Here is a 12,038-nt window from a genome sequence, read left to right as displayed (position 1 = left end):
TGTGAGGCCTTCCCAGCTCCCAGGCCACAAGTTCCACAGGCAGGGATGATGACTGGTTTGTTCACTGTGCCCCTAGAATATGTAGGTGCTTAAAGAGGAACAAAGTAACGAATGAACCGCCTCTATTTTCTTCTTATGATTTGCACCCGCTACCCTAGGTCCTGGAGCCCTCGTGGCACAGTGGTTAAGCGCTTGACTGCTAACAGAAAGGTCAGTGGTTCAAATCCACCAGCTCCTTCATGGGAGAAAGATGTGTCAGTCTGCTTCTATAAAGATTACTGCTTTGGAAACCCTATGGGGAAGTTCTACTCTGTCCTATAGGGTCTCTATGAGTCAGAATCAACTTAAAGGCAATAGGTTTACCCTAGGTCACTGAGTGGCACAAATGGTTTGCTCTCATCTATTAACCTAAAGGTTGGTGGTTCAAACCCACCCAGCGATGCTGCGGGAGAAAAGCCTGGTGATCTGCTTCAGTAAAGATTACAGTCAAGAAAACCCTGTGGAGTAGTTCCACTCTGTACCACATGAGGTCACCATGAGTTGGAATTGACTCGGCAGCAACAGGTTCTTTTACCCTCTTCCCCAGATCCCTGGGTGGTGCAAGTGGTTTGCACTTGACCAAAAGGTTGGCAGTTTGAACCCACCCAGAGACACAGTGGGAGAAAGGCCTGGTGATCTGCATCCGTAAAGATTGCACACAAGAAAACCCTATGGAACAGTTTTCCTCTTACACGTGGGGTCACCATGAGTCAGAAGTGACTCCATGGCAGTAGGTTTGAAATTCTCCCTGCGGACAAGCACCTTAGATCACTAATAGGTTCCACCCTGTCCCTCACCTCCCAACCTTTCCGATCCAGCGTGCACATGGTTCATTCCCAGTGATATCTGATCATGTCAGGCCTCTTCAATGACTCTCCATAGCCTGGGGGTGAACTCTAAACTCCTTTGCAGGGCACAGAAGCCTCTCTAGATTCAGGCCCTGCCTGCCTGCATCCCTGCCTTCCCCCACCACTGGGCAATCCTCTAGTAGTTGATGTTCCACAGGATACAGTGACCAGCGCTTTGCCCAGCAGTCACACTCTCCCCATCTCCAGCCTTTGCACATGCTGTTTCCTCTGCTAGGACTGCTGTCCCACTCCCCCCTCCTTCCCACCCTTCAGAGCTTGCTGCAAAGCTCTTTCCTCTGGAAAGCCTGTCCTGATCCCCCAGGGGCTCCATGCCCTCTGCCACTCTGCACAGGGCACACCCTCTCCTCCAGTGAGTTACCGCACCCACCTACGTCTACTACATCGCCATCTCTAGCCGGTGTACTCTGAGCTCCATTAGGGAGGAGACTCTTCCTCATCCAACAAACACATGTTTGAAATATCATTTGAAATTAATTCAGGATGGCCTAACCGACCCACCCTTCCAGGCAACAGCTTTGTGATGCTGTGGCAAAAAGGCAGGAAGCAAGGGCCAGAGCCAACTCCCCAGTGGACAATTGAAAGGGGGCAGCAGGTGGCCCAGTATTTGGGACCTAGGATGCTACAGTCAGACACTAGCAGCTGAGTAGCCTTGGGCAAGTCTCCTTGCTCTCTCAGCCTCAGTTTTGTCATCAGTGAAATGGGGTCACAAAATAGTTTATGACTCCAAATGTAGTTTTAAGGACTAAATAAGATTAGGCAGTGTTTCGTATGGTTTTTGCCATGTGACTATTAACTTTTAAAATAGACCCTCCAAGAGAGCAGCAAAAGAAGCCCTCGGGCACCAGAAAAAAAGGAAATAATAAGAATTAGAGCAGAATTAAATGAAATAGAGAATAGAAAAACAATTGAAAGAGTTAACAAGACCAAAATCTGGTTCTTTGAAAAGATCAATAAACTCGATAAACCATTGGCCAAACTGACAAAAGAAAAACAGGAAAGGAAGCAAATAACTCATATAAGAAATGCGATGGGTGATATCACAACAGGCCCAACTGAAATTAAAAGAATCATAACAGAATACTATGAAAAATTATACTCTAACAAATTCAAAAACCTAGAGGAAATGGACAAATTTCTAGAAACTCACTACCTACCTAAACTAACACAAACAGAAGTAGGACAATGAAATAAACCCATAACAAAAGAAGAGATTGAAAAAGTAATTAAAAAATTCCCAATAAAAATGACTCTCCATCTTTATTTTAGGCTCATTCTGAGCACACATATCATTGAATCAATGAGTGTGAGTGAAGTGCTATTGAAGGTCTTTCTGATATAAGTCAAGAATAACCTAGCTATTTAGATAGAAATGATCATCTACACGCATCCAAGACCAGTCATCATTTCATGTGCTGCAAGGACATGCAGGGATACTCTGGGGGCCGCTCAGCGAGTGCAGGGAGGTACTGAGCTCCACCTCTAACGTGCAGGAAGCTCTCTATACGTCTGAATGACCACTGCTGTTATTGCTCAGAAGTGGGACTTTGAGACAGTCACTTCACCTCTCTGGGCCTCAGTGCCTCATCTGTGAAGTGGGTTGTTGCACAAGTTGGCTGAGACCCCGTTGATGAATGAGTTTTGCAAGCTGTAAAGTTTCTACCTGGATAGAAAGGATTGTTCTTCTTTAAGAGAAGGCTTCAGTGCAGGAAGCCAATGGCCTGGCAGGTGGTGGGAGTAGCCAGGAGCAGGAGGAGGTCCCTTTGGCCAGAACCTTCTCAAGCTGTACCTGCTCCAAAGCCTCCATGGTGAGGACACCATATCCTCTTCCCTCAAGAGACCCAAACCCAACCCCAAGCCAATACCTCCACCCCTGGAAGACACTGACTTCCTGGTTCACCTCCTGAAGCCAGGCCACCCCTGGTGACCGCTGTGCAGACAGGGGACCAAGCCGTGGCCAGGGAGCCTAGGTCCTCACCATGCTGGGTCAGAGTGACGGTGAGCTGGGTGCCCAGAGGCCTGTCTGGTTGGAAGGAGAAGTAGTCATTGTCACCAATGACAAAGATTCTGCGGGAGATGACACATCTTCTGGATACACAGGGTGGAGAAGGGCAGTCTGACCAGGGCTTGTTGTCACTGAGATTGCAGGGCACTGGTTCTGGAGGGTCACTGCCAGGAGACGACACACATTAGCCCAGAGTGAATCAGAATCACTGTTCAACAAATGCTTACAGAGAGGTTCCTATGTGCCAGACTGTCCAGGGGCAGGGGCCAGGCAGTAAGCAAAACACGCACTAGCCCCAGCCTGTGGAGCTGACATCCTGGCAGAAGGAGACACACTTTAAATATGAAAGATGTAGTATGTCAAATGGAGAAAACTTTATGTAGACAAGTAAAGCAGAGGGAGAGGGGATGAGGACGCTGGAAGGGCTGGGGCAGGGGATGCACTTTGAAAGAGTTGGGGCATTTGGACAGAAACTTGGAGGAGATGAGGGGGGGAGCCATGTAAATTCTGGGTAAAGGGCAGTTCAGGAAGAGCTAACAACAAGTGCAAAGGCCCTGGGGCAGGCACAGCCTGGAATGCAATGGGAATAGACAGCCAGTGTGTGTGAGGCAGAGTATGTGGGTTTGGGGAGCTTCCCTTCTGGGGGTGTCGTTGTCTCTGTGCAGTAGGGAACAGGCCACAGGCTGAGGGTGGGGATAGGGGTGAGGGGTCTGAGGAAGGTGGGGAGGTGAGCTGGACGTCTCTCTACTCTACTTGCCCTCCCGGGTCACTCACTTGTCCATTCGGTGGTAGAGGGTCACATTGATGAGCCGCTGGGTAGCCTCGGTGTCCGCCCACCTGCACTCAATGCGGCTGGTGTAGTCATTATAGCAGCGCAGGCTCTGCAGGGGGATGGCCTCTGACCGGGGAGAGATAGGAGTGGTCAGCCCTCTCTCCCTCCATGTGGCCCTCGTCACCTCCCCCTCCCAGCTCCCCTGCTGCCTGTGTGGGGGAGGAGTCTCCCCCATCCTGCCTGGGCCCCCAGATGCCAAGCAGAGGTGGGAGGCCCTGGCAGGGGGCTTAGGGATGAGCCTCCTGGCTGTCAGTCACTCCAGTTGATTGACAGCACATTTCCTGAGCCCTGCTGTGGGCCCCCTAGTGTGGTCCCAGGATGGGGACATGCATCGGACTCCACGGTGTGGCCTTGGAGGAGAGCCCCAAGGCCACCCCTAGGTGCAACATGGCAGAGCCCAAACCCTGAGACCTCTCCATCCTGGCCCATGTGGGTAGTTGTGGGTGCACTTTTGGGTGAGGGTTCATTCTGCTCCAAGAGGCACCAGCAGGGCCTCTGAGCACCAGGAGGAGGTTGCTGGGGACAGAGCCTGGAATAGAATCCAGGCAGAGTGCCCGGCAGGAGCAAAGGCGTGTAGGTGGGAAACGTGGGAGGCTGCTCAGAGGAGCGGAGTGTCTGGTGCGGAAGGAGGGACAGAGAAACGTCTGGAGCGGCCCACCTGGAGGTCAGAGCCTCGAAAGCCGCACTGAGAGCTGAGGGCAGAAAAGTCTCAGGTGGCCTTAACAAGAGACCAGACAAAGGATAGCAGCAATGTGCCGGCAGAGGGAGGAGAGGGAAGGCGGCCAGGGAGGAACAGGGAGAGAAGGAAAGGAGGCAAGGGGGCTGGGAGGGAGGACAAGAGCCACTGGTGGTGACTCTGGGGGCTTCCTCGGGAACACAGTGGAGGGGTGGCCTCACCCACAGGTCCCAGCAGTGAGGAGGGGGAGGGGATGCAGTGGAGGGGTGACCTCACCCACAGGGCCCAGCAGTGAGGAGGAGGCAATTGTCAGGGGATTCAGTGGAGGAGTGGCCTCACCCACATGGCCCAACAGTGAGAAAGGAGCCAGGGAAAAGGAGGGAGTAAAGGACTCACCTTGGGCCCCTGTCATGCTGGGTCTCCAGTACAGAGCCAGCAGGATGATGGGGAGCAGCCCCTGGGTCAGCACCATCTCCCTGGTGAGCTGTGAATGAGCAGGTGGCTGGCACAGGTGGGCCCAGGTTGTGGGCAGGGCCAGGAGTCCTCACTGTGTAGGAAGCTTGTCTTCCTCTCTGAGTGGGGGTCAGGCCAGGTCCATGTCACTGGCTCTTGTGGTTTCTCCCTCCTGGACTCTGACTCCTCCAGGGCCTGTGGAAGGAGCTGTCAGCCAGGAGCTGCCCTCCCCTCCTGTAGCCCTGGGAATGCAGCGGTGATGGGGAAACCCTGGGGATACAGAGTCCTGGGCTCCAGGTCCTGTTGCTGTCCCAGCCTGGCATGCTGGGGCAGTCCCTTCCCCTTGGGCCTCAGTCTCCTCATGCGTAACCAGGGGTGACACAGGCGCAATGGCTTCTGAGTCAGGGGTTCCCCACCAGCTCATGGAGACCCCTGGAGGCAGCCTGGCTTTGATTAATTTCCCCAAGGCCTGTGGCCTGCATCTGCTTTGGGGAGTCACTGGATATGGGGTGCCAAGTGTGATATCACACACACGCACACAGACGTGAACACTCAGCGCCTGGTGCTCACCCTGCCCCTTCCATTTATGGTCATCCCTCCCTCCCCACTTTCTGAAAACCAGTTCCCTTTTCTCCGCACTCAGCTGGGGATTTCTTCATTTTCCTTAGGCCCTGGAAAGTACCCAGGAGAGTGGAACAGAGGACTGTGGCTTGTTTTTGCCCAGTAAGATTGTCTAAACTCACTCAGGATGCACACTTGCTAGGGTAAATGTGATCTGGGCTCAGCCACCCTGAGCTCCAACCCTGCCTCACTGGTGGTCTGAGCTAAATCACCAATGCTCCCCGCACCTCACTCTCTGCATCTGTAAATGGGCACATGTATTTCACGTGGTTGTCATGGGAACTAAATGTGATGCTGTGGTTGGTCCAGCAAATGCTCAGGAAAGAAGAGGCTTGTTCAGAGCTGGGAGAGAGAATTTGTCCACTTAAGCATCTGAAGACTGGGGACAATAGTCATGGGCAGGTGTATGAGAGCCTGTGTGGGCTGGTCTGCATGCCTGTGTCTAGTCTAAGAATTCCAGAACTTCCGTTTGGGTCTCATCATGAATAGAAATACCACATGTAGAAAGAGAGCAGTTCATTCCAAAATAAGTTAGAGGTTTAACACAATTCCAGTCAAAAGCTAACAAGATGGTTTTGCAGGAACTTAGGAGAAAAATACACATGAGGAAAGTTAATGAGATTTTTAAAAATAAGTAGGCTCGACCCAATAACAAAAGATCTGGTAAGTAAGGTGGTGTGTTGCTGTCATACACACACACACACACACACACACACACACACACACACACACACACAAGATAGGTAGATGTCTTAGACTGAGTTCTCTAGAGAAGGAAAACCAGTGAAGCGTATACAGTCGTCCTTCAGTATCCATGGGAGATTGGTTCCAGGACCACGTGGATAGCAAAATCTTGGGATGCTTAATTCCCTTATATAAAATGGCATAGTATTTGCATATAACCTATACACATTCTCCCATATACTTTAAATCATCTCTAGATTACTTATAATACCTAATACAATGTAAATGCTATGTAAATAGTTGTTATACTGTATTGTTTAGGGAATAACAACAAGAAAAAAAGTCTGTTTTTCTTTCCCCAAATATTTTTGATCCCAGTTGGTTGAATCCGTGGATAGTGGAGAGCAAACTGTACATATAAATATATATAGAGAGAAATTGATTTCAAGGAAATGGCTCACACAGTTGTGGAGGCTGGCGAATCCCAAATCTGTGGGTCAGGAGTCAGGCTGGAGGCTTCTCCTGACTCATGTGGTTGCAGGGGGTGACGAACCCACAATTGGCAGGTCAGACAGCACGCTGCTGGCTCCCGTACCAAGAACCGGAGGTCAGAGGATGACAAGTTGGATGCAGGGTCAAGAGAGGGCGAGTTTTGCCAGAACATCCATATGTATCGGATGTAGGTCACATCCTCAAGGAAACTCCCCTTTCAACTGATTGGCTGCTCATAGATCACAAAACGGAGGATGATTATATAATATCTGCCAAACCACTGAGAATCATGGCCTAGCCAAGTTGACACATAATCTTGATCATAGTAGATTTATATTCTACCCGATAACTTACCATATGTTGAAGGAAGAATCATGAATTAATGTGGAATGATGGAATGTTGAATAAAAAGTAAAATAACCAAATCACAACAGAAGACGTATCAGCTTAAATCCCTATCTCACACCATTTCCAAGGTTAGAAAAAATTAACGTAAAAAGTTAAGACATGTTAAACTTCCAAACGATAGAAGTGAATATCTTTGAATAATTTAAGCTTAAAAACAGCAGAAGAAATAAGAGAGATAAAGTCTGGCAGAAGTAACTATATAAAAGCATAAAAAAAAATCTTCTTTATTTTACGACAATAATCAAAAGATGAAGCAAAGGACAAACTGTAAAAACATATTGCACTGAAATTATGGATATCAGCTTAATACACTGTAAAAGATTAATACAAATTAGTAAGTCACCAAATAACACAAGCAGAAAATTTACACACAGAGAGAATTCATGTTAGTGACTGAGATTTATTGAATACTTACCGTGAGTCAGGTACTGTTCAAAGGGCTTTACAAGTATTAACGCATATACGTGCAGGTTACTATTGGAATCCCCATTTTAAGAGGAGGAAACAGGTATAGGAACATTAAGTAACTTGTCCAGGATCACACAGCTAGTAAGGGACAGGTTGGGATTGAAACTCACAGCAGGTTGGCTCCAGAGTCTGTGCCCTTAACCGCTACACCAATAGAAGTCGTATTTCCCAAGCATCAGTATCATACCCGTCTATTCTGATATATACTGACCCACAGACACTCCTGCAGGCATGAACAGACACAGAAGAAACAACAGAAGACTTTAAAACAACTAAATTAGCATCCGCAGGGAGACCTGAGAAATCACAGTCATTTAAAAGAACAGACTATTATGCAAACCAAACCAAAACAGAGTTCTTGAACTTTGAAGTATGAGATCTTTAATTTAAATTTTTTTTTATTTTTTTAAATTAAAAAAGAATCTCAATAATGGTGCAAATTGCTGAATGAACACTACAAATTATCATGTTCTAGAGGCAGACGTTGAAGACAAGGGATTCTTCCAGAATTCAGAATAAATGGAGAAAAAGTGGGAAAGTTGAAGAGAAAAATTGAGACCTAGTGACGAGATCCCAATGTTCCCACACCCAGAAACAGAAGGCAGAGAGAATCGAGAGCAGGTATGGCAGAGGTGTAGCTACCTACTTGTCCCCTTCCTTCTTGGTAACAGAAGCCCAGCTTTTGGCTTCTAAATATAAAAGACTATATTTCCTACAGTACCTTGCCTCTAGGTGTAGGGCCATGTGACTAAATGTTGTCCAAGAAGATGCGCGTGGAAGCATTGGGTGTACCTTCCAAAAAGGCTAAAGGGAAGGGATCCTGTCTGTCTTTCCTCTTTCTTCCAGCCTGCAACTTGGACATGATGGTTGGAGCGCCAGCAGGCGTCTTAGACCATTAGCTTACACTGAGGCTGGAAGCTATATACAAAAATGATGAAACAGAAGGAGAGCAGCCTGGGTTCCTCTTGTTGCTAGAGCAACTACACCAGCCTGAGGTTGCCTGCCTCTGGATATCTTTTATGTGAGGGAGAAGGAAACTGCTATGTTGTTTGAGCTACTGTTGTTTGGAGATCTTCCACGTGCAACCAAATAACTACAATTAGAGATAATAGAAGAAAACTTCACAGGGCTCGAAAGTAGACAATAGTCCACTAAATGAAGAACAGGAGTCATTTTTTTAAGGGCCATACCCGGTCATACACTGGTGAAATTTCTGTCTTCCAAGAATAAAAGGGAAATACTAGAAGCTTCCAGAGGAAAACTAAAAAGCAACAAACAGGTTATCTTAAATGGAAAAAAGGTTGAGTTGGCATGGTTTTCTCATGAGTGACCTTGAACTCTAAATAGATAGCCATGTCTTCAGAATATTGAGAGAAAATATGTTTAAACTTAGAATCATAGAAAAAACAAGTTCTTTGAAGTTCAAGGGCAAAGAGAAAAAGAAGAAAAAAACCACAAACAAAAAAGCCCCCACAAAACCACACATTTTAAATATGTAACTACAAAGTAAGTTTTTCAGCTCTTATCTGAAAAAATATTACTGTAGGTTGCATTTCAGGAAAGAAAAAAATCCAAGAAAGAAAGATGGCATGCAATACTAGAATCAGTGTTGAGTGAATAAACCAATAAGACTTGCAGTTAAGTAAAGAAGAATTGTTACTGCATAAAGTAAAAATATATAAATACATAGTAAAAATATAGAACTAAAACCCGGATGATTTTAATGTGGGAGTAGGCATGGAAAGCAGAAGAGATCTGAAAGTCTGCTAAGGACCTAGTCTTGTTTAGGAAGAGCATATGCTGAAAAAGGTAAGTTTAAATATGTATATTAAAAATACAAGGGTGAAAAATTATTAAGAGTGAGGGGTGAGCATGGCAAAAGAAGAATGAAAGAGAGAGAGTGTGTATGAAAGAGAGAGAGAGGCGGAAGAGGAGAGAAGAAGGAGGGAGCAAATACTTCCTCATTCAAATAAAAGTACACACCAAAATCCCCAAGCTCATGAAAAAATTTAATGGTAGGAGTAAAAAAGATGAAAATGTAAAAAGCATAACAAAAGGTCACTCCAGACAAAAGCAATTTCATAGAACAACCTGACAAAGACTTTTAAAAGAAGAATGCATCACGACCAGTTAGGGATTACTCCAGAAATGCAAGAAGAGCCTTTAGGAAATCTATGCATGTAATTGGGAACATTAACAGATTTAAAAAAAAAAAAAAAAGAACAAGTTTATCTTGGCAGATGTCCCCCAAATATTTGATAATATACAAGTCATCCCTGACTAAACAAACAAATAAACCTCTTGGCAAATGAAGAGTTGGAGGAAACCTTCACATTTCTGGGTCTACCAGAAGTCCGTGGCAAACGTCAGCATCATATGAAACCATCAGTGTCTCTCTATCAAAGACACAGACAGGAGAAGGCTGCCTGTTATTGTCATTATCTCCAGGGGCCAATTATCCCCTAAATAATCTCTGAATTTAATGCAATCTAAATCAAAATTCCAAAAGGACTGGACAAACTGATTCTAAAATTAAAACAAAGACGGCAAATTTGCTCTATTAGCTAGAAAATTAATTGACCCTGTGTGGTCCAGGAATATAGCTGTATATGGATGGAACAGAAAACATTAAAGACAAATAATCAAGTATATGTAGGAGTTTAGGAAATATTAATGGCATTTCAAATCATTGAGGAAAAGGCTGGACTACGTACACAATTAGATAATAATTTAGGGAAAAATGTTAGATTATAACTTTATATATTACCCATTCCTCCAAATTCTAGATGGATTAAAGATCTAAAAGTCGAAACTAAAATGATAAAATCATTAAAAATATTTCTGTAATCTCAGAGGGTGAGCAAGACACTAAAGCCAGAAACCGTAATGGAAAAAATGACAAATTTAAAAATAATATGATGCAAAACATCTTAAACATGGTAAAGCAAAAAAAAACCACAAATGGTCATCTGTGTGAATATATTTTCAACATATGTTGAATTATTATACATGCAAATTATTAATATAGTATAATAAAGGAAATACTCCTAGGGTTAATATGTAAAAGACAAAGAACTCATCAGAAAATGGACAAAGGCCATTCCCACGCACATCGTAAAAGAAATCGAAATGGCTAACAAGCCTATCGAAGATGCACAGCCTCACCCATAATCAGGGAAAGGAAAAAAGTCAAACATTAGTGAGATAATTTTCTCCTACTACATTGGACACAAGTAAAAGATGGATAATTTCCTGAACGAGAAATTGGCCTTTTATATACTACTGGAAGTATAGATTAGTTCAGCCACTTTAAGGAGAATTCAACAATCTCTATTAGAATTTTAAATGCACAACGCTTTGCCCAGCAATTCTGCTTCTAGGAATCTCGGCTACAGAAATGCTTTCACAGGTGTGGAAAAACTGGAAATGACCTAAGTGCCCATCAGCAGGAAGTTAGGGAGATTGTTGTGCACCTATATTAATAAATGCCGCACAGTTCTCAGGGTTAATTAAAGAGTTAAATCTATATGCATTATTGTGGAAAGTTGTCCAAAATGTAATCTTGAATGAAGAAATAAGTCACAGAACAATAAAAACAAAACAGAAACAAATCCCAAACCTGTTGTTGTTGAGTCGATTCTGACTCTTAGCGACCCATTGTGTTTCAGGGTAGAAATGAGCTCCACAGGATTCTCTTGGCTGCAGTTTTTACAGAAGTAGATTGCCAGGCCTTTCTTCCTTGGTGCCGCTAGATGGGTTCAAAATACTAATCTTTTGATTAGTAGCCAAGCACAAACTGTTTGTACCACAGAACAATACGCATGCTATAATCCCATTTATGTAAAAAGAAAAACTATATCATGCTTAGAAAAAGTTTTGGAATGGTACATATGGTGAAGAGTGTTGAATGTGGGACTAGCGGGTGGAGATGATTGGGGACTTTTGTCTTATAATACTATATTACTACATAGTTCTAGATTGTTTGAATTTTTTAATAAAGCAGGTATCCATACATTTATTTGTATAATTTTAAATGCATTCAGTAAACAACTCATAAACTATCCTGTAGTATAGTACAACATAAACAAAAATATATGAAGGAAAAAAAGCAACCACAAGCTAATAGAAAATGTTATAGTCATTATAAAGATACTAGAAAGCAGGAAAGATGATGGCAAGGAGAGAAAATTGGAAACTGGTTATGAAAAAATAAAACAAACTGCAGCATTTGGAAACTAAAAATTGCACACGTGTGACTTGTCATTAGAACCCGTCTGGTGCGGCCTCAAGGCTCATACACCAACGCGGACCCATAGACACAACTGCCCTCTGTCTCAGGGCAAATGCACACACCTGCCCACACCCTGATGCAGACACCCCCAGACGCCCTCCCATCCAACACACTTGGGTGCACAACACACACCTGGACCCCAACCCAAATAAGCAACAGCTAGGTACGGTTCAGGGCAGAGTGTGGTAGGAAAGGAACATTCT

The 12,038-nt window shown here is 44.8% G+C and overlaps 1 protein-coding gene across 1 annotated transcript in view; it reads right to left on the bottom strand.

The window, feature by feature from the left end:
- The window catches only part of CSF2RB (colony stimulating factor 2 receptor subunit beta), a 23,595-nt gene extending 11,563 nt beyond the window's left edge, over positions 1-12,032 (bottom strand). Inside the window, exons 1-4 of the mRNA XM_023728910.1 lie at positions 11,164-12,032; positions 4,815-5,066; positions 3,685-3,808; positions 2,884-3,074 (exon numbers count right to left, since the gene is read on the bottom strand). Coding sequence (XP_023584678.1) covers positions 2,884-3,074; positions 3,685-3,808; positions 4,815-4,890 — 391 coding nt within the window. The 5' untranslated portion in view covers positions 4,891-5,066; positions 11,164-12,032. The remainder of the gene's footprint in view (positions 1-2,883; positions 3,075-3,684; positions 3,809-4,814; positions 5,067-11,163) is intronic.
- Between the last annotated feature and the right edge of the window lie 6 nt (positions 12,033-12,038).

This window comes from Trichechus manatus, unplaced genomic scaffold, assembly GCF_000243295.1.
Source record: "Trichechus manatus latirostris isolate Lorelei unplaced genomic scaffold, TriManLat1.0 scaffold00027, whole genome shotgun sequence".
In the NCBI taxonomy this organism is placed as follows: Eukaryota; Metazoa; Chordata; class Mammalia; order Sirenia; family Trichechidae; genus Trichechus; species Trichechus manatus.
Note: the sequence above shows the minus strand (reverse complement) of the source record. Positions and strands in the feature narration are given on the sequence as shown.